The sequence below is a fragment of the Ascaphus truei genome, chromosome 3 (assembly GCF_040206685.1).
Source record: "Ascaphus truei isolate aAscTru1 chromosome 3, aAscTru1.hap1, whole genome shotgun sequence".
NCBI classification, from domain to species: domain Eukaryota; kingdom Metazoa; phylum Chordata; class Amphibia; order Anura; family Ascaphidae; genus Ascaphus; species Ascaphus truei.
In genome coordinates this window covers 120,447,806-120,470,049 of record NC_134485.1, presented here as the reverse complement: position 1 = coordinate 120,470,049, position 22,244 = coordinate 120,447,806, and the positions used below count along the sequence as shown (strand labels likewise).

At 48.5% G+C, this 22,244-nt stretch overlaps 1 protein-coding gene across 2 annotated transcripts in view; it reads left to right on the top strand.

The window, feature by feature from the left end:
* F5 (coagulation factor V) overlaps positions 1-13,487 on the top strand; it is a 228,769-nt gene extending 215,282 nt beyond the window's left edge. For both annotated transcript variants that reach the window (XM_075589432.1, XM_075589431.1), the window contains exon 26: positions 12,867-13,487. In XM_075589432.1, coding sequence (XP_075445547.1) covers positions 12,867-13,010 — 144 coding nt within the window. In that variant the 3' untranslated portion in view covers positions 13,011-13,487. The remainder of the gene's footprint in view (positions 1-12,866) is intronic.
* Positions 13,488-22,244: the final 8,757 nt, after the last annotated feature.

Here is a 22,244-nt window from a genome sequence, read left to right as displayed (position 1 = left end):
GGGAGGTCGGAACTTCTTTCAGGGCAACTACCTTGTCGGCTAGTGGCCTTACTTTTCCACCTCCCTATGTATTTGGTTTCCGCCTTATCTAAGGCACATTTCTTAGGGTTGGCTGTGAGCCCTGCCTCTCTTAGAGATTTGAGGACCGCTTTCAGCCTATTTAGATGGGCCCGCCAATGTTTACTAGATGACTAGGTAGGCTGCGGCATAAGCCCTGTGGGGTCTCAGCACTTTATCCATGAGTCTCTGAAATGTGGCTGGGGCTCCATGCAGTCCAAATGGCATTGTCACAAACTGGTATAAACCCATGGGAGTGGCAAAGGCTGTTTTGCACTTGGACTTTTCCTCTAAAGGTATTTGCCAGTATCCTTTTGTTAAGTCCAGCGTGGATATATATTCCGTATTACCAAGGGCGTCAATTAACTCGTCCACCCTTGGCATCGGATATGCGTCAAACTTGTGTAGCCAGGTCACCCTTTGCCCCCTGCGACCCCCTCGGGAGCCTCCGTGGGCACAAGCAATGCTGGGTACTGCCGGAGGCCAGCGGCAGACCCGACGGCTATCCCAAGGGTGGGGGCCGTTGCAGGGAGCGGTGCGCTGTCTCCGCGAGCGGGCCGGTTGCCGGGGACGCGATCGGGCCGTTGCTAAGGCCGCGGTCGCGTCTCTAAGGTCCCGGCGGCCGGCGAGGAGAGCGCCACCATTACGCAACCACTCGCGCATGCGCAGTGATCGCGCGAGTGTAGGAGTAAGCCGACAGAGTCGCGCATGCGCAGTACAGCCGTCAGAGGCAGGGAAAGTCACGCGAGGGCCAGAACAGAGTAGGGAAAGGTTGAGGACGCTCCCTATAGCTCGCGCATGCGCAGGAAAGGCGCGCACGCGGCCCCAATGCCAGGATAGGCTCTATGGGACTACAACTCCCATGGAGCATAGCGAGGGAGGCACCAGGTGCCTCATAGGAGCCAATAAGGCTGCAGGACTGCCCTGGAGGAAAGGATACATTTCGCGGGCTTGCACCACGCTAGTCAGTCAGCGGAGGGACCCTGTGAAGGAAGGAGGTAGGGTACAGGAGAGAGGGACTCCCCTGTATTAGGCCAGCACCCCCTTGGTCCAGGATAGCTCGGCTCTCCAGTAAGGTGAGTGTTGCCAGGGGCAGCCCTCAGGTTAGGGACCCTGCCACTTAACAGTAGTGGGAGCTGGGAGAAGGAAGTCTGCAGTTAGAGAGTTGGAGTCAGGGAGCGGTTAGGGAAGTAGGGTGTAGGGAGCGAGTGCAGCTCCTGCCCCATATAGGTACCTACACTCCAGGTAGACCCCAACTCCCCACTAGTTGGGTGGGTAACTGTTGAGGAAGGTGATAGAGAGTTGGAGCTAGGGAGCTGTGTGGGAAGTAGGGTGCGGGGAGTGAGAGCAGCTCCTGCACACCATAGGTACCCACACCCCAGGTAGGCCCCAACCCCCCCCACTAGTGTAGTGGGTTAAGTACTGAGGGAGGCCCAAGATAGGGACGCTGCCCTTAGTGTTGTTAGAGTGCTGCCTTGTCAGGGTCACAGCGAGCAGTGCTGTGAGGTCTGATAGGCAGGCACCTTGTTGCGCAGCACGTTGGCTGCAGCCTCCAGTGAGTTACAGCTTGCTGCGGTAGGTGCTGGGACTAGTCAGAGAGTAGTGGGTCTGGAGAGGGGCTATAGCTGTTCTAGTCACCTTGAGGTAGCGCTAGGGGTAGGATGCCTGAAGGGATAGCCTGTTAACGAGGTCAGGAATTCTGGAGAGGATCTGCACTAGGCTAGCCAACAGTAGGTAGACGCCCAAGTACTGCATGGAAGAGTACTCTAGTCCATTCCAGATCACTTACCGAAGGGACTTGGGTAGTAAGGGGGAGTGGGACAGGTCATTACCCCCTACCGGCCATAGGAGTTCCCCAAGCCACTACAGGTTGCTGTACTACAGGGACAGGCCCTAAGTTAGGGTTCCTGTCACGTTAGTACCATTTAGATAGATAGGGACACAGCGGCTGCTGCTGTTCCTGTGGAAGCGGTTGGACCCACGTTGGGGTCCACAGAGACGATTCCAGAGTGGGACCGCCCTAGCGGTCCGCACGTGCAAGGAGTTCGGTTGGAGGATCAGACGGACTCATCACACGTCTGACCCTTTGAGAAGTTTGTTGCTGACCCGAGCACCGGAGTGCTCGGCAGGTATTATACCATCACATGTGCACCAACAGGCCTAGAGGTTCTTAGTGACTGCGCAGTCACCCATTGACTACCTCTGTAGGAGTACGGGACATTGGGTGGGGTTCTTGGGACACTGGGTGGGATCACCTAGTGTTTGGGAATCGTCCTGCGAGACGTCACTGTTAGTGTCTCACCGTGAGAGAGACACAGGTTATCATTATTATTCGTTAGTAAAGTCCTTAGTTATATAATCACTGTGTGTGTGGTTTCTGATTGGGTTCCTATGTAGGGTCATTCTACACTTCCATAGAATCCTACACAGGTGGAGGCGCTGAAAGAAGATTAGTTCCAGAGGATTCACCCCAGGCTCTCACTAGCGGAGGCTCAGACTTCCTGTGAGCCTGCAGGTATACGCACCACACCGGTAACACCGCATGTTCTACTCACCCACACTATATATATGCGATTGGGTGGGGTGGAATACCCGTTACACTTGGATACCGCATTGACCTTTTGGAGGTCCACACAAAATCTTACCTTCCCATCGGGTTTAGGGACCATAACTAGTGGACTACACCACTCACTGCATGATTCCTCAATCACTCCTAAGTGTAACATTTCTTGTACCTCCTTCTGTACCAGGGCCCTACGACTTTCAGGCAACCTATAAGGACGGGAACGTACTTTTACCCCAGGTGCTGTCTCGATCACATGTGAAATTAAATTAGTTTGCCATCATGGAATTGTGTAATTATTTCTAACAAGTCCATTTTTTGTTCAGAGGACATCTGTCTACCCATTGGGGTTTTATCGTCACCCACGATGTTCTCCCGTGGGGGCTGAGGACCCAAGTCCGTTTCCTCCTCCACCGGGTGGATGAATAGAGACCGCTGCATCTTCCAGGGTTTCAGCAAGTTCACATGGTAAATTTGTTTACCCTTCCTGGACCCTGGTTGAGCGATCTCGTAATCCACATCACCCGTGCGGCGGAGTACTTCGAATGGGCCCTGCCATTTGGCTAGGAGTTTGCTCTCACAACTGGGTAACAACAACATCTCCTGGGTGAAACACTCTCATAAGAGCATTTTGATTGTAATGTCTCTCCTGACTGACCTGGGCTCTCCCTAGCAACATGCCCGACCACATCTAGGCGCTTCCTAAGGTCCAATACATATTGCAAGGTATTCTTAGAAGGGGACCGCTGTTCCTCCCAGGACTCCTTTAGGAGGTCTAGGATACCCCGGGGTTGGCGGCCATACAGCAGTTCAAATGGAGAGAATCCCATGGAGGCCTGGGGAACTTCCCGCACTGCAAACAGCAGAAAAGGGAGAAGTTCATCCCAGGCTCTCTTTTCTGAATCTACAAATTTCCTCAGCATCCCTTTTAGAGTTCGGTTAAATCTTTCTACCAATCCGTCAGTCTGTGGATGGTAGACCGATGTCCAAACAGACTTGACCTCTAGTAATTTTAAGACATCCTGCAGCAGTTTAGCCATAAGATTTGTACCTTGGTCTGTCAACATACCCTGGGGACGTCAAACCCGTGAGAACAGCTCCAACAACTTGTTGGCTACTTGCTTCGCCATTGCTGTTCTCAGGGGGAACGCCTCAGGATATCTTGTTGCATAGTCAACTATTACAAGAATAAACCTGTGTCCTTTCTCAGAAGGTTCTAGAGGTCCTACCAAGTCTACCCCAATCCTCTCAAAGGGAACTGACGCCAAGGGTAGAGGAGCCAAAGGGGCTGGTTTTTGTCCCTTTGGACTAGTTAGCTGGCACTCCGGACATGCCGCACATAACTTAGCAATATCACTATGCATCCCTGGCCAATAGAATCAGGATGAAATACAGTCCAATGTTTTATCCCTGCCAAGGTGACCACCCCAAGGGACAGTACTGTATGGGCTAGAGTGAACACAGATTTAACAAACGCCGTGGGAACCAATATCTGTCTGGTGACCTCCCCTGTTGTGTCTGCCTATTCACCCTATACAGGATATCATTTGATAATTCAAAATGGGGGAATACTATCACCCCCTGTGCATTCAATATCTGCTCATCAATGTTTACCACCTTATCATACTGTCTATCAAGGACTGGGTCTTCCCTTTGCCTCTGGCGAAATTCAGGGAGGTATAGGTCTGGTATATCTCCAGGGCCCATATCCCCCTCTCTCTGGCCATCCCCAGCCATCACTTGTGACTTCTGGCTACTAGAATGGTCACCTTGAGACCCAGATTTCTGCAACCAGTCCTGTTTGTCAGAGAGTCTTTGCTTCCGAGTCTTTGGAACCCGGTGTCTACGGGGAAAAAGGTCTGCAGAGAAGGGGAACAGTTTGCCAGGGTTCTCCTGAGACATAGAATAAGGCTCCTCATGAGAGACTGGAGCCATTAGGTCCGCAAAGAAAGGCCTGTCCCAGCCGAGCACAACGGGGGCAGGGAGCCAAGGAGCGACTCCTACTTCGAGGTAGGCCTCCTGATCTTTTACCTATAGCCGGATTTTGGCCGTCGGATACCGTTTTACATCGGCGTGTATACATTCCATACTCCACGGAGAGTCAAAAGAACACACGTTAGGCGGTAACAGTTCCTGGAAGACCAGAGTTTTCTCAGAGCCCGAATCTACCAGAGCCTGGACGGTTTTTCCCCTAACCTGGGCTGGAAGTAGCCAGGGCTTGTAATTTTCTCCAGTGTAGGCCAAGGCGACGATCCTGCTGAAAGAACAATCCATCTGTGGACAGTCCACATGCCGGTGGCCTTGTTCTCCACAGGCGGAACATGGAGAGAGTTCCCTCGCAGGAGGGGGCCGTGAATAGCGCTCCGCTGGACAGGATACTGGAGTCCAGGCATCTGGTGGGTCCTGTGGGTGACGTCCTCGGAAGTTCCTCTCATTTGGCGACAAGCCGACATCAGGAAGGGGATGAGGGTCTCTGCGGTGCCTGGCGTTTTGACTTCTTCCTTGTTGGAAGGACTGCTCCTTTTGTGGCACTTGGCGGTTGCGCATGGAGGGGCGTAGTTTCCCTGTTGTTCCAATCTCCCTCTTTGAGTCTCTGCAAGTGCTGGTGAAGTTGGATCCATCGGGTCCAGGGCACTCGCCTGATCCTCGGCCCCAAGGAAGTTCTCAACGAGTCGGACCGCCAAAGCTAGGGTTTCAGCAGCAAGACGTTTTACCCATGAGCGTGCGGAAGGGGGTATTATCTGTTGGAATTGTTCCAATACCACTTGCTCAAGAATTGCCTCCTTAGTCTACTCCTCGGGTTATATCCAGCGAGTACACAAGTCCAATAACCGCTGAGCGAGGACCCGGGGTCTCATCTTAGCGGTGTACTTCAGGTTCCGGAACTGCTGCCAGTAGGTCTCTGCTCCCATGCATAAACCTCTTGGCGTGAAGGTCGTTACATAGTTACATAGTTACATAGTAGATGAGGTTGAAAAAAGACGTACGTCCATCAAGTTCAACCTATACTAAATTTAGACAACAGATACTTTATCCTATATCTATACTTACTTATTGATCCAGAGGAAGGCAAACAAAAAACCCCAGAGTCATATCATCCAATGATGTCTCATAAGGAGAAAAATTAATTCCTTCCTGACTCCAAGAATTGGCAATAGGTTTAATCCCTGGATCAACATCCTTCCCATGTATACTTATTTGGTATATCCCTGAATACCTTTCCTATTTAAAAAGATGTCCAAACTTGTTTTGAACAAATCTATTGTATCTGCCATCACAGTCTTCATGGGTAATGAATTCCACATTTTAACTGCCCTTACTGCAAAGAACCCGTTCCTTTGTTGCTGTGAAATCTCCTTTCCTCCAACCTTAAGGGATGGCCCCGAGTCCTTTGTACTGCCCGTGGGATGAATAGTTCTTTTGAAAGCTCATTGTATTGTCCCCGAATATAGTGATAATGAGGACGACATAATTTATGACTGAATTTGGGCGCCCCAGGTGTGACTCTCAGCAGCGCCTCCAAATGTAGCCCTGTTTCCCCCACCCCTAAGTGAGATCTGGGGGTAGGATGAAATTATGCTACTGGTGCTGCCCTTTACCTGTTGGCTCGCAGGAGCCTAGGCCTCTGCCGCTGAGAGCCTGGGGTGAATTTCTCTTACATATGGTGCAGCACCTCCACCTGTGAGGGATCCCAACAGAGTGGAAGCAGCCCCCCACAGGACACAATTACAATGAACACATACATATTAGTAAAAATAGAAAGGGCTTTACTGTAACAGACTATGGTTTAACACATTACATAACACTCTATATAGATCACTAATAATACAACTATCCTTCAGACCTCGCAGGGCCGTACCCCCACCTGGTTCCCAATACTGTGTAGCTCACACTGAGTCTCCAAGAGTCCCACAATACCCCAAGGGTGTGACTGTTGTTAAAGTTTGTGCACTTGATGACTGTACCTGCCCGGGGCTCCTGTACCCGGGTACAGCATAAGAACTGAAGAGGAGCCGTCTGTTTCCAGCTCTGAAGTCTCCGCGATGGCGTCCTCCTTCCAACAGAATGATCTCACCATACAGATAGTCCCTTTATCTGTAGTGAGACAAGTCTGGTCCCAGACCTCACTTGCCAGGCTACTCAGCACTCAGCTGTGTCCCTGACTTACCTAACTCCTAAAGGGCAAAGTCCCTAACTGAAGGGGCCTTCCCTTATAGCAATTACAATCTATGATGAGTAGGGCCTGGCTGGGGCCTAGGGGGGTCTCTGGCCTAGTGGAGGGGCCACTGGCTCCCTGCACCTACACACCCTCCCCTGTCTGTGTCCCAGCTCCTACTGCTCTTCCTGTCCTGAGCGCGCCAAATGTATCTCTCCTTCAGGGAATCCTGTAGCCCTATTGGCTCCTTGGCGTCAGGTCACCTACCTTCTCCTAAGCACTATGGGGGCTGTAGTCCTTTGCGGAGCTCTTCAACATTGGGGCCGCGTGCGCGTACTGTCCTGCACATGCGCAACCTTGTAATGGCCGCCGCTAGCTCTTTCTGTCCTGCTCCCTTGTCATGGCTGCCGCTACCCTTGCCAACCTCAGCGTATGGCCCTGCAAAGGCGCGAACTCCCGCGCCAACCTCAACATGGCCGCCAGATACCTCTGCGAGCCTCCGTGCATGCGCAAACACAACCAACATGGCGGTGTCCCATCGCAGACGCTGCCGGGAGCCCCCGACGACTCACTCGCCCCCGCAACGTCCCCACAGCAAGCAAAGGTAAGGGGGAAAGGAACCGGGAGACAGAGGGACCGGGGGGACCCTGGCTACATGTGAAAATATTTTTTTTTCAGGCGAGATTTTCGCAGAGAGGCAGATCTCTCGGCAGCAGATAGATGTCACCAGGTGAGCCCTTATCGGAGGGCAGGTCCTATCGCTGCTAGCAACTCGCCATGTTTGGAAATGTTGCTCTCACTGATATTCGGGCCTTTCTGCATACCATGAGAGCAACTCGGTAAAAACATGGCGAGTTCAAAACCCTGCCGATAATTTCTATCGGACTTTACTGCATAGGCCCCCTACTCTGATATGCGTTTACACTGTGTATAATTGAGCTTCTTCCTTACAATCCTAAACCCTAACTGTAAATAAAAATATCACTTGTGAGCACATTCACATCTCAGCCACATCTGCCACCCTGCCTTTACCATTATCCTTTAGCCAGGGGTGTTCAAGAGTATTTGCGGCCCATGGCGAACCTTCAGCGTGCTCTCCCCCAAAATGTCTGAATTTCTTGTTTATTGGCTGGACTTGCCCTGGCCCAACACAATCTCTCACTCCCACCCCCCTCATTCTCATTCTCTCACCCCATTTTCATCCTCTCACCCCCGTTAATCCCCTCTTTACCCCCCCCCCCCCCCACCACCCAGTTAAAATTCCTTACCTGGCTGTGGAGGTCATCTCTGGCACTGGAAGTTCTCATTTTCTTCCAGGTCGCCGCCTTCCTCCTCTGCAGTGCACGTTTCCTCTTCTGCTCTACTCATGGCCTTCTGTGAGTCACGCTGCTAATACCACCCGTCCCACCCTCTGCGCTCACAGAAAATGTGCCACCCTAGGCTGCCTAGTTGTTGCACCGGCCCTGCCTCTTCACCAGTCTCTCCCCACATGTCCCTCTCCAGCTACTCCCCACATGCCCCCCACCAGCTTATCCCCACATGCTCCCCTCCAGCTTATCCCCACATGCTCCCCTCCAGCTTCTCCCCACATGCTCCCCTCCAGCTTCTCCCCACATGCTCCCCTCCAGCTTCTCCCCACATGCTCCCCTCCTCACTCCCTCTCCCTCTAGCCCCACCCCCTCTCTCTCTACCCCCCACCGTATCTCTCCCTTCCCACCATCCCCTCTCTCCCTTCCCCCATCCCTTCTCTCCCTTCCCCCATCCCTTCTCTCCCTCCCCCCATCCCTTCTCTCCCTCCCCCCATCCCTTCTCTCCCTTCCCCCACCCCCTCTCCCTTCCCCCACCTCCTATCTCCCTTCCCCCCATCCCCTCTCCCTTTGACCCATCCCCTCTCCCTTCCCCTCCATCCCCTCTCCCTTCCACCCATCCCCTCTCTCCCTTCCCCCATCCCTACTTCCTTCTCCCCATCGCCTCTCTCCCTTCCCCCATTCCCTCTCCCTTGCTCCATCACTCTCTCTCATCCCCCACCCTCTCACTCACCCCCCACCCTCTCTCTCCCTTGCCCCACCCCCTCTCTCTCTTGCCCCACCCCCTCTCTCTCTTGCCCCACCCTCTCTCTCTCTTGCCCCACCCCTCTCTCTCTTGCCCCACCCCCTCCCTCTCTCATCTCCTCACACTCTCTCTCATCCCCCCACCCTCTCTTTCATCTCCCCACCCCTCTCTTTCATCCCCCACCCCTCTCACCCCCAACCCTCTCTTTCATCTCCCCACCCCACTCTCTCATCCCCCCACCCCTCTCTCTCATCCCCCCCACCCTCTCTCTCATCCCACCACCCTCTCTCTCATCCCCCCACCCTCTCTCTCACCCCCCACCCTCTCTCTCATCCCCCACCCTCTCTCTCATCCCCCACCCTCTCTCATCCCCCCACCCCCTCTCTCCCTTTCCCCACCCCCTCTCTCTCTTGCCCCATCCCCTCTCTTGCCCCACCCCCTCTCTCATCCCCCCACCCCTCTGTCACCCTCCACCCCACTCTCATCAACCCCACCCTTCTGACCCCCCACCCCTCTCTCTCATCCCCACCCCTCATCCCCCCACCCCTCTCACCCCCCCCCTCTGGCCCCCCATCCCTCTGACACCCCAACCCCTCTTTCATCCCCCAACCCTCTCTCCCCCACCTCTCACCCCCCTTCTCATCTCCCCCACCCCTCTGTCACCCCCACCCCTCTATCATCCCCCCACCCTCTCTTATCCCCCCCACCCTCTCTCATCCCCCCCACCCTCTCATCCCCCCACCCCTCTCACCCCCCCACCCCTCTCTAACCCCCCACCCTCTCTCATCCCCCCACCCTCTCTCATCCCCCCCACGCCTCTCTCATCCCCCCCACCCATCTCTCATCCCCCACCTCTCTCTCATCCCCCCCACACCTCTCTCATTTCCCCACCCCTCTCTCATCCCCCCACCCCTCTCTCATCCCCCTACCCCTCTCTCATCCCCCCCCCCTTCTCTCACCCCCCTTTCATCCCCCCACCCCTCTCATCACCCCTCTATTTTTGCGCCCCCACTCTCCATGTTTGCGCCTCCTCTCAATTTTTGCGCCCCCACTCTCCGTTTTTGCACCCCCTCTCTCCATTTTTGCGCCCCCTCTCTCCATTTTTGAACCCCCTCTCCATTTTTGTGCCCCCTCTCCGTATTTGCACCCCCTCTCCATTTTTGCACGCCCATCCGTTTTTTCACCCTCTCTCCGTATTTGTGCCCCCCCTCACCGATTTTGCACCCCCTCGCTGTTTTTGTGCCCCCTCTCCATTTTTGCTCCCCCCTCCGTTTATGCACCCCCCTTTGTTTATGCGCCCCCCCTCAATTTATGCGCCCCCCCTCAATTTATGTGCCCCCCCTCCGTTTATGCACACCCCCTCCGTTTATGCGCCACCTCTCTGTTTTTGCGCCCCCCCTTACCCTGAATAGTGGTGTGCAGCAGGGAGAGCATTTTGTAGCTGCTCCGCATTGGAGTATGGCAGCAGTGTAGCATAGCAGCCTGCTCTGCTCCTGGCCTCCCACACTCACCAAGATCCGGGTCTTTACCTACACGGCAGCTATTTAATGATCTGCCGCGTACCAGGTATTTCACTCTTTGATAAAGCGCCAGGAGAGGCGTGAAAAGCATTAGGCCTCGTCCAGGGTGGTGCTGAGCGGGCGCGCGCTCACGCTGGACACATTGAGACAATGCATGTGGCATGCGTGAGCGAGCGGGCGCTCTTGCTCGGCGCTCAGCCGCTTGCCGAGCAAGCAAAATTGATTTTGCTACTCGCAAGCGGGTCACGTGAGCGGTTCGCCGAATGAGGGCGAACCAGCTCCGTGACGTCCTTGCCGCGCCCCCAGATGCACACGCGCACCTAGCCGGCCAGGAATCGCTCGGCCAAGCAGGGCGCAGCGCTGGAGCGCCTGTTTTCACCCTGGACGAGGCCTAAGACTTGCTATTTTTGCCTCATGTGAGGTTCGTGATGTGCTAATTAATTGATGTTATCTTCAATCAGTCCAGCTCTTTGTCCCGCAGTGCACTGCCATTTCTTTCTTGTTTGTTCTACATAATACTAAGGGAACCTGGTTTCTGGCTTTTGACAGTTTTTTATTGCACTGAATCACTTATCACATTATGCTTCATTCATTTAATTTCACTAAGTTCAGCCCATAGGACAATAAGAAATAATATACATTTAGTATACTGTATGCACCTGCCGAAATAGAGCTTACCTTGAGGGGATAGTACGCTTCAATCATTTTTTGATCAAAAGATGCAACTAAATATCTCTTTTGATATTAGACTTATGGGTAGGATCAAAATACAACATTTCACTAAGAAATTGCAAGCCAATTTGGGAGGAGTGCAGGATTTGTGATATATATATATATATATATGAATCAAGATCTACCAAAGTGAAACAACCAGACCATATAAACCTTGTACTTGTCCAGGGTGGCGCTGAGCGGGCGGGCGCGCTCACGCTGGCCACGATGAAACACATTGCGGCAATGTGTGTGGCCAGCAAGCGCCTGAGCATGCGCGGCACTTGCCAAGCAAGCAAATTTGAATCTGCAGGTTGCTCGCGCTTCTCGTGAGCGGTTCGCCCAATGAGGGCAAGCCAGCTCCGTGACGTCTTTGCCGCGCCCACCGACACGCCCCCCCCCGCGTGCACCTAGCCGGCCACGAATCACCGGGCCAAGCAGGGCACAGCACATGAGCGCCAGCACGCCTGCTCCCTGCCTGTCCGCAGCCTTACCCAGTAATCCAAAATTGCTGCCAAAAACTCAGCACACAAGAGTGACATGTTGTTCAAGACGAGCCAGAGGGACCCAGAGTGTGAAATCAAAACAAGTATGGAACAAAATGTCCCAGATCTGCAAGCTTCTGGCTCACACAGAAGGTTTTAGTGGTGTTGCACACATGTAACAATAACAGGGCACTGTAGGTAACAAAAAGTATATATATTTTTAAAAAGCGGTATGACCAACCACAACCACAAGAGGGCTAACATTCTCAGATTGATCTACTGTACTTGTACAGTGGTACTCGGCATGTGTCCGAGGTAGATAGGACAGATTCAAACAGTCCTGTCCAGAAGTTACTTATTGATAACTACCAGGGGAGTTGTACCGTGTACGTTAGTGGATGAAATAAGATGCTTTCTGTATAGGATAAAAAGATGTTAGTAAAGAGGTGGTCAAATCCACAAATAAAACAGATGTAATATCATTCTCGCTTTGACTGCTAGGGTGAAGAGCATACATGGGCAAAATGTAAACCCTGTAAGCCAAAAGTCAACCCGGAGTTAGAAATCACAATGCAGGAGCATGGTCATATAATATCGAACATCAAACATGGCAACCTTAGTCAAGCAGTCGACAAGTTAAGGTCTGGGTGAAAGAAAACACGACAGTGTCAGACATGTATTCAGACCTTTAGGGGTCCCAGTGTCTAGTACGTGAATCCTGAAACTCTCACGTTGGAATATTAATTGATCCAAATTGCCATCTGTGTCTCGTGACCTGATCAATTGGCATGCAGTGAAATGTTGTCCGTTGGTGGCCACACGTTAGGTGTTTTGCCACAGGTTGGTCTGATTTCCCCATGCTAATCGGAGCCCTGATACTCGATCTGTGCACTGATATATACTGTATGTAAATATATATACACACATATACACACACACATACACACACATACACACATTTACACTTTGAAAACTCCAAAGTAGGTAAGACATTTGTAGGTTCATTTAAGAGTACAAGCGTACTTCATAGATTATATCATATTGTACGGAGCTTTGAATACCTCACAGGTCTCTTTTTCAGTACACTTAAAGAAGAGACCTGGGAGGTTTTGAAAGCTCTGTACCCTGTAATTTCATGTATGAAGAACTTTCATGTTGGTCCCCTAAAAGGTATCACAACCTAAAAAGGATCTAATAAAAAAATATAAAAATATTTACATTTTTGGTTCAATCCAAGTAAAAAAATAAATTGTAAAGGTTCGCGCAGTGGAAATTGTACACACCATTATGTTTCAGCGCTGTTTACTTTCTTTTCATTTCAGGTATTCCTTGGAAATGTTAACAGCAGTGGGCATGTCAAGAATTACTTCAATCCACCAATATTTGCCCGTTTCTTGCGGATTGTTCCGAAGACATGGAACCAAAACATTGCTATGAGATTAGAAATCGTCGGCTGCAATGTGTAATTACACAACACAGAGAAATAAGAGCATATCGCTAGCTTCACCTGGAACAGTGTATTTTGTATTGACTTAACTGAGACAAGTGTTATTTGTGTTATCACTGCCTAGCTTAATAATCAGTTTTATATAGGATATGTCTTATTTGGCAGAAGTACTTCCATATAAGGGTCATTTTGTTGTTTCAAGCAAGATATGGCTATATTTTCTTCGGTTTCAGTTCTTTACCAGTATGTTATTTACAATGGTTGCTCCTGCAGTAGGCTGGGTATTGTTGGTCCAGACATTTCTTTTTTCTACAAGATGAAAGTTTCAAATTAACCACAAATATTTTAACATCATTTACTACATATGTTGGATCTTTTGAGATTATGTGTAGTTACAGTAAGATGCCTTTATGATTTTTTTTTTTTTTTTTAATGAAGTTTTGCTACGGAGAAATATAGTTTACTAGAAGAGAATAAAACTTTTCCAAAGAAAAAATGGCTTTTCCCATTGTATTAATCTTACTGCTGCGTGTCTTTTTAGTGTTGAATGGTTTTGCTGTGGCACAATTACATGGAATACCTCCAAAAGTAGCATTTTAAACTAGATGTATTAGACATTGGCTAGTAAATAGCCATTAACAAACAAAAATGGTTATCACACTTCAGAAAGAGGAATCAGAGGAAGGTGGGTGTAGGAGATGTGTGCAGAGGGTAACATACCAGATACATTTTTAGGTGAAAATAAACTAAGGCTTATTAGCCAGCAGCTTTAAACAAAAAACAGCTTCATATCAGCAAACTCTTTAGAAGAGAAAGCCAGGCCTAACCCCATGTAGGGAACTGACAGACATTTCAGCAGTCCCTATCTGAGAGCTGGAAGGCTAGGCCTCTTATCAACCTTTGACACAGTCCAAAGAGAGGTACCTGTAGACAGAAAGCTCTCCCCGTAAGTCAAGGGTCTGTGGTGGTTCCCTATGGCGAGTTCCTGGGGGCGATGCTGCCTTGGATAGTCTCTCTTCCCCTGGGATCTCTCTGGCAGCACAGAGTCTTCATTCTGTGCTCGAGATCACTGTAATAAGTCACCGTGTGTTTTTATACGAGTCAGTAGAGGAGATTAATTCAGATAGCCTGCTTTTGGATTAACCTCCTCAGTGCTGTATCAGTCTGTGTGGACAGGATTTCACTGTCTCACTATTCAACAAGGAATCCACCGTTACAGTGTGGCTTTCATTTATGGAAAACTCATACAGCTGTTAGCTATTGGTTCACTGTCCTATAGTAGGAGCACTCGCGATACTAAAGTTTACATGGCCATGGGTGCATGACCAGTGATATCTTCACGCACTTCAGCACAATCCATATAACCGAAGAGATGAAGGCACTCCATTGGTCTCAATACAAAAAAGCAATTTATTAGTTTTAAATTATCAACATTTCTGGACAATCTAAGATCTTTGTCAAGATGTCATCTTGACAAAGGTCTTAGATTGGACAGAAATGTTGATTATTAACTAATAAATGGCTTCTTTTTGTTTTTTCACTGATACCACCAGAGTGCCTTCATCTCTTGGATTGTGTAGCTATTGATTCACTGCCAGTGAGTTCCTGCTCTCTCTTTCAGTATGAATTAATAAAGTAAAATCTGTGATGGGCCAAAAAAAATCACTCCTTTGCGAAACCTCATGCCCTCCAGCAACTCTTCTCGTTTTGTTAATATTTGCTAGCAAAGCAGTTCTGCCACAGACACTGAAAATTACTCTACTAATGTGCCCTTCACATTCAGTATCTATGGTCTCTGATTCATTTTATAGTTCCAAATGCTTCATGTAGTCAGAACATAATACATCAGAGACTCCAACATGAAATATAATAGTATAGAAATAATACAGAGTGTTCTATTTCATTGCCTTTCCCGTCATAGTTAGAATCGTTCTCTCCGATATTCCACTAATAATCTGTAGTACCTTCGTTTGGGAGGAAGGGAAAGGACAGATGACATGGGAGAGCAAGGAGGAGAAGAAAAAGCTCTCTCCCATGGGTTCCTTTTTAAAATTTTATGGAGGATCTGGTTGCAGTTGGCTGACAATGTTAAATAGAATCTAAAAGTGTCAATTTAATTATCCATCCATGTGTCAAGGTACCCTGGCCTGGTTGTATCCAGGTTTTTTTTTTAGCAATATTGTATTCTCCTTTAAATAGTGCAATTTTATGTCAATGAAATCATCTTTGTCTGGATGTCAATAACCACCTTACTCAAGACATCAACATACAGGACACCTACAAGCTCATATTGAACCCCCAAAATAACCACAACATATATATAAGCATATAAGTGTCCCGGAGGAGTGCTACTGAGCATGGCAATATATATTTAAAACCAGAGACAGAACATGAAACACAGACAGAGCTCAGTGCACATCCAGCGAATCTTATACACGGTACAGTGCCTAAATATACATGTATAGATATCTATTAAATAAAATGGTCTTTTAGCTTAACATTTTGGCCAAATTATTGTAAGCCCCTGAGCCACTACATGGCAGACCACATCTCAAGGGTCCCTAACACTAATATAAATTCTTAATAACCTGTGCATTACCAGGAAGAATGATTTATAATAAATCTGTCAAAATTAGTTGCAAAGTTCTAAGTCTAATTGAAGCTTTTATTAACCTGTACATTACCAGGCAAAGCACTCTGTATTAGATTTGTCACAATCATACTGCAAGCAAGCAAGTACCCCTGAGAGTGGGAGATGCTATGGAGTGAGCTTTAAACCATTTAAATGTGGGAGGGGGTGAGCTTAAATTAGGTAGGAGGTTGCCACCCCCTAATCAGCTAAGCAATTTGGCAAAAATGTTAAACTAAAAGACCATTTTATTTAATAGATATCTATACATGTATATTTAGGCTCTGTACCATGTATAAGTTTCGCTGGATGTGTACTGAGAACAATTTGGCCAAAATGTTAAACTAAAAGACCATTTTATTTAATAGATATCTATACATGTATATTTAGGCACTGTACCGTGTATAAGTTTCGCTGGAAGTGCACTGAGCTCTGTCTGTGTTTCATGTTCTGTCTCTGGGTTAAATATATATTGCCATGCCCAGTAGCACTCCTCTGGGACACTTATATGCTTATATATATGTTTTGGTTATTTTGGGGGTTCAATATGAGCTTTCATGTGCCTGTATGTTTTACAATTCTTGTTCAGCTGGTCTTAGCTGATTGGAGGGTGGCAACCTCCTACCTAATTTAAGCTCACCTCCTCCCACATTTAAATGGTTAAAAGCTCACTCCATAGCATCTCCCACTCTCAGGGGAACTTTCTTGCTTGCAGTATGATTGTGACAAATCTAATACAGAGTGCTTTTCCTGGTAATGTACAGGTTAATAAAAGCTTCAATCAGACTTAGAACTTTGCAACTAATTTTGACAGATTTATTATAAATCATTCTTCCTGGTAATGCACAGGTTATTAAGAATTTATATTAGTGTTAGGGACCCTTGAGATGTGGTCTGCCGTGTAGTGGCTCATGGGCTTACAACAATTTGGCCAAAATGTTAAACTAAAAGACCATTTTATTTAATAGATATCTATACATGTATATTTAGGCACTGTACCGTGTATAAGTTTCGCTGGATGTGCACTGAGATCTGTCTGTGTTTCATGTTCTGTCTCTGGTTTTAAATTCAAGACATCAACAGTAAGGGTACTGTAAGTGTCAGGGACATCCCTGCCATATAAACCTAAACTCTCACTCTATTCCCAGTTTCCTTGCTTGTCCACTGGGTGCCGCTGCACCTGTCTTCTCTTGGTTGTCCCTCAGCTGTTTCCTCTTAGCTCTATTAGTGTCCTGTCTTTTTCCTGCCTTTATAGTTTCCTGTTTTCTTGTCTACCTTTGCCTTTGTTGTGTTGCCCTGACTGTTCTGCAGTGCCGTTTAATGACTTGTTCTCTGCACCTGTACCATGTTGAGTCTTAGTTATCCTTAAATATCCTTGCCTGTATAGGCTTGTCCCAGTCCTGTCCCCGTGCCCCAGTCCTGCACGATGTTCTAGTCTTATCCCTGTGTTCCCGTCCTGTCCCTGTCTTCCCGCCTCTTCGCTGCCAGCCTACAACCTCTGTCTGTGACCCAGACGAAGCCAATTTGCTGCCTGCCTCTGACCCTGCCTGTGAACCGCCAAGGCTATTTGTCACCTGCCCCGGAACCCTACCTGTAAACACATTATATACTCACTTCTGCCTGCTTTTCTGGCCACTGAGGTCCATCCAGCATCTGCCATGCCGAGAGTCCATGAGAGTAAGGCCACGTCCATAGCAGGGGAAGCCACGCTGAGCCATGCGGACGCTCCGCGCTGAGCCCCTGCATCCTCCATGAGGATGTCTTTAGAGGGCATGCTGACGAGTTGGATTTTTCAGCCGACAGCCAAGCAGTTTTTCAGCGCGCTGTCGGCTGAAAACATCCAATCAGCGTGAAGCAGCGTCAACGTTACGGCACCATGACGTCGGCGTCGTGACGTTGACATCGGTGCGTCGCGGGCGATTGGCCCAGCGACGTCACTGCCCCGCCTCCCTCTGCTTCCCGATCGCGCCCGCTGGCTTGTCTGCATGTGCATGAAATCGCACAGGCTTCAGTAGACGAGCCTCAGCGTCAGCGCGGTCCAGCACTGCTCCCATCTCTATGGACGCAACCTGAGAAGCTGAAGTAGTGCCACATATTGTACATTTGCTACTGGTGCAAACTGACACAAAATAACATTTGTGCTCCACCATATTAAGCAAATTGTGTCATCTTAATAAGTATTCCCCTATTTTTTAATATGCAAAATCTCAGATACATGATCTCGGATTGTTAATATTGCCATCTCTCAAGGATGTCCTCATATATGTTAAAAAAAAGATATATTTTTGCCTGGGATGTTCTATACAGCATTCCACCTCTCCCTCCGAGCAATTTATTGTGGAATCCATCATCTCTAGGGACAGTTTGATTAGAAGTTTCACATAATGCTTTTGTTCGTCTATCACTTTTCGAGTACTAATAAAACAAAGGGATATAAAAAAATTCATGACATCATTTTTTGGGAGCATAAAACAAATGTAGACATCATCTAAACATGAAAGCAGCAATCCACCCATTTTTAATTTGTCGGTTGAATTAGATAAAAAAAAACTTATATGGTCACTGGGGTCATGCAATGGGAAGCCATGATGTCATGCTATACTACGTTTTGGTCTGCGGGAGTGGGGCTGAACTAGCAACCCCTTTATTTTCATGAAAGTTAAAAATATATTTTTTTTTTGCATATTAACAGGTAGATTTCTTAGGATTTGGGGGTGAGAGGGTGGGATTTGAGAATACAGTGGTTCAACTCTTGAGGTTCCCTGTTTCTGAAAATGAATAAAATAGCAACATTAGGGAAAAAAACAAGTAAGTAGGACTGCTGATTTAAACATACAAGGGAATGAAAATCAAGTAAAAGCTTTTTGTTGCAGAAATGATTGTTTCAAAACTGTATTGCAAAAATGTGAAAATTAATTTGACCGTAAATATGATAACTTCCCTTAAGGAGCAAAATGTTAGTTGGGCTACATACTGTCACGCAGTAATGACGTAGCACTTGAGCAAGGGGTTACACAGCATTTAAAGTGGGCCCGTTTCAAAGGGAACAGTTATAAGGGACAGATAAGAGATAAACAGAAGTTAGACAAAAAGGTGGACGCCTGTCTGAATCTTCAAGCAACTTTATCTGCTGAATCATATTACTGGAGAGATGTTGGGGAGCTTGTGTTCTACACTTGAAGCCTTGCACCATTTAAGCCCCATCCTTCCTCCCCCTCACCTACTGTACAGCAGTCTCCCCCGAAACTTCTCATCTACTCACACTCATCACATCTTCCTCCCATGACTACTCCATGCATGCAAATACTCAAAGCCTTCTGCAAATAGCCGCAGAACAAGATTTCTGCAAACTCTATAGGGTGCTGCCTTTAAACGTTGCTTACTTTGAATGGATGGCCCAAGGCTAGGGCACCCAACTATCACCTAATATGTGTCCAGGACTATTGCCTGTTTTAAGTGTTTCTAGTGATTATTCATTTCCTTCTTATGTATTATGTCTGTTTGAAGAGAACTGTGTGTCTAGTTGAGGTCGTGTTGCCAGTGTGGGGTATGGGGTAGTCAGTGGCCAACAGGGTTGCATGCCTCTCCTTGGCTTCCGGTATGGGGTGGGCAAGCGACTGGAGGCACGCTGTTGGGAAACAGGCATTTGGGTCAAGGGGGGAAGGGGTATCTCCACCCTCTGTCCTCTGAGGATTGAGACCATCCATTAGCCTCGTCGGTACACCAGGGGGAGGTTGTCGGGAACTGGGCCCCAGCAGTCTGGAGTCCTGATGTCAATCCACCTTCAATTGGGAACCAGAGTCCAGAAAAGAGCTGTGAGCAAACTAGGATGCACTCTGGATATCATGCTTAAAAATGCTAGGTCAGTCATCCACTGTGCCCCGTCGGTGCATGGGATGATTGTCTTGGGTCAATTACATCTAGTATTTATCACATAGACCTGGCTAACTGCTGGGATTGACATTCCTTTGGAGGACCTAGTCCCTAATGGGTACTCCATGTTGCGTGTTTGTAGGGAAGGGAAGGAGAAAGGGGAGGCATAGCAATGATATTTCAATCCAATCTTATCTGTACCTCCCACCCTGGGTCTAGGATCAAGTCTTTAGAGTATTTGATCATTTGCTGTGCCATGCATGACAATCAAGCTTTGAATTTCACCCTGGTCCTCCTGGACACGGGTGTGATTTGGTGTCTCAGTTGTCAGATGTGGTCACTCCGATATTACTGGAGTTCACTTGTTCTGTGGTGCTGGTGGACCTCTATATGTGGATTGATGACACAGACAATGCTGAGGCAATCATACGTTGATCCAGTCTGTGATTGGAAGCACCTCACCTCTTAAATAGAGTGGTGGGCCCGAGGCAGATTGGGTACGGCCCATGAAGCTGCTTGAGCCCATTAGGTTTAGGTCTACCTTTATGGCCCGCTTGTTCTCATTTTGCCCAGATGACAATGTCTCTGTCAGTGCTGATAAGTACAACTTGTCTCTATGTGAAGCCACAGAAGAAGTGACCCCTCTTTGGAGAATGCCTGCTTGCAGATCCATAAGTGCTCCATAGTATTCTCGAGACCTCTGGGGTGAGATCCCATCAGGAAGCTGACTGGACAGCCATGAAGGTATGTCAACGGGGTATAAGTGTGCGGTCTTTCGGGTGAAGAAAGCCTACGTTGCAAGCAATCGTCCAGCTGACCTCTTCAGAATGGTGAACAGCCTGGTTAATCCAGACCGCTCCTCCATTGTGGTTTGTCCAAATGAGGAGCAATGTGGTGAATTTAATTGATTCTCTGATGATAAAAATGCCCACATCTGTGCCTTTATTCGTCTCCCGATGGATATCATGGTCCGTCTTGCCCCACCAGCAAAGCTTGTCTTGGAAGAGTTCAACATCACCTCAATCATGGCTGGGAAGAACTGTACTGCTTGTGACTCTGATCCTGTCCATCATGGCTCCTGAGAGAGACCATAGATGCCTCCTTAGTTGGTTGATATCATTGATAGATCCCTCTCAACGGGGGAGGTGCTGTTCACCTTGAAGAAGGCACTGGTCCGTCGCTTGTTGAAGAAAGTGGGTCTAGATGTTGATGTTTTCGTGAACTATTCTATGATTGTCAACCTTCCCGTGGTAGGGAAAGTGTTGGAGAGGGTCGTTTTCACCCAGCTGGAAGATTGTCTGGAAAGGCCTGGCTTCTTTGATCCCATGCAGTCTGGCTTAAAAGCCGGATAGAACTGAGTCGGCCCTGGTCTGTGTGGCATCTGATTTATTGATGGCAATAGACATGGGCTGTATTTCTACCCTTGTTTTGTTGGATCTCTCAGTGGCCTTCAGCATGACTGATCATTGGGTGCTGCTGAACCGCCTGGGGGACTTACCTGGTATCAGTGGGTCAGCATTACAATGCATTGACTCGTCCCTGCAGGGCCAAACCCAGCAGGTGGTCATGGGGTTCCATTCATCACTGGTGGGTCCTATCCCTTTGGGGTCACTCACGGGTCAGTGCTGTTACAACTCCTGTTCATTGTGTATGTAAGACTGCTGGGCAATATCATCCAAAAGCATGATCTGAAGTGCCACCAGTATGCTGATGACACCCAGATCTATGTTTCTTTCCAGGGCACCCCAGGGACAGCTGCTGTTACATTCATGTCTTACTAAGGGGAGGCGGCATGGATGGAGATGAATTGGCTGAAGCTCAATCCCGACTGACGACACTAATGATTATAGGTTCGGCAAGATGCCTGAGTATGGGACAGGGGATTGAGAGCTGCCCCTAATCAATAGAGTGCAGCAGCTACCCATGTCCTACGTTCGTAACTTCAGCATCCTCTTTGACCAAAGCCTAAACATACAAGCCCAAGTGGCCTGTTGTTGAGATTTTTTTTTGTTTTGTTTTGAATCTGAGGCTGTTGCAGAGTTTGCCTCCACTCCTGTTGTGTATGAACCTTGAGTCACTGGTCCATGCTTTTGTGTCATTGCGGTTGGACTACAGAATGCCTTTTATGCAAAACTACTTGTGTGCCTGACGCGGAGGCTCCAGCTTGTGCAGAATGCTGCAGCTCGGCTGCTGAGACATGTTTCTCGCTTTCAGCACATTACTCACATCCTGCTTGATCTGCACTGGCTTCCAGTGATCTTCTGTGTTCGGCTCAAGTTGGCCATCATGGCCATTAAAACCTTGCAATTCTAAGGGCCTTCCCATCTGCAGTCTCCTTTGATGCCTCGGAGGGATACTGGCTATGAACTCAGGTCTTATGGATCTGCCTCTCTGTGTCAAGGGTATTACACCCTACACTGGGTGGACAGGCTTTCTCGTGTGCAGCTTCAAAGGTCTGGAACTCGTTGTCACGGGAGACCAGGACTCTTTCACAGGATCAAGCACCAGACGGACACAGAGATCAAATAAACTGGTGTTATTTCAGCTGGAGCTAAAAGATGCAACACGATTTCACCAACAGAGCTATACTCACACCAAACAGGGAATACAGGAGTAATTCTAGCAGTCCTAGGTGCCCGGCGATCATCGAAATAGTTTGCCATTGCAGATTTCACTCCTGTGGGGGATCGGTAACTCCAGGCAGCGCTGGCTGCAAGATACGAGCAGGCAAATTTAAATCCCCCTCTTCAA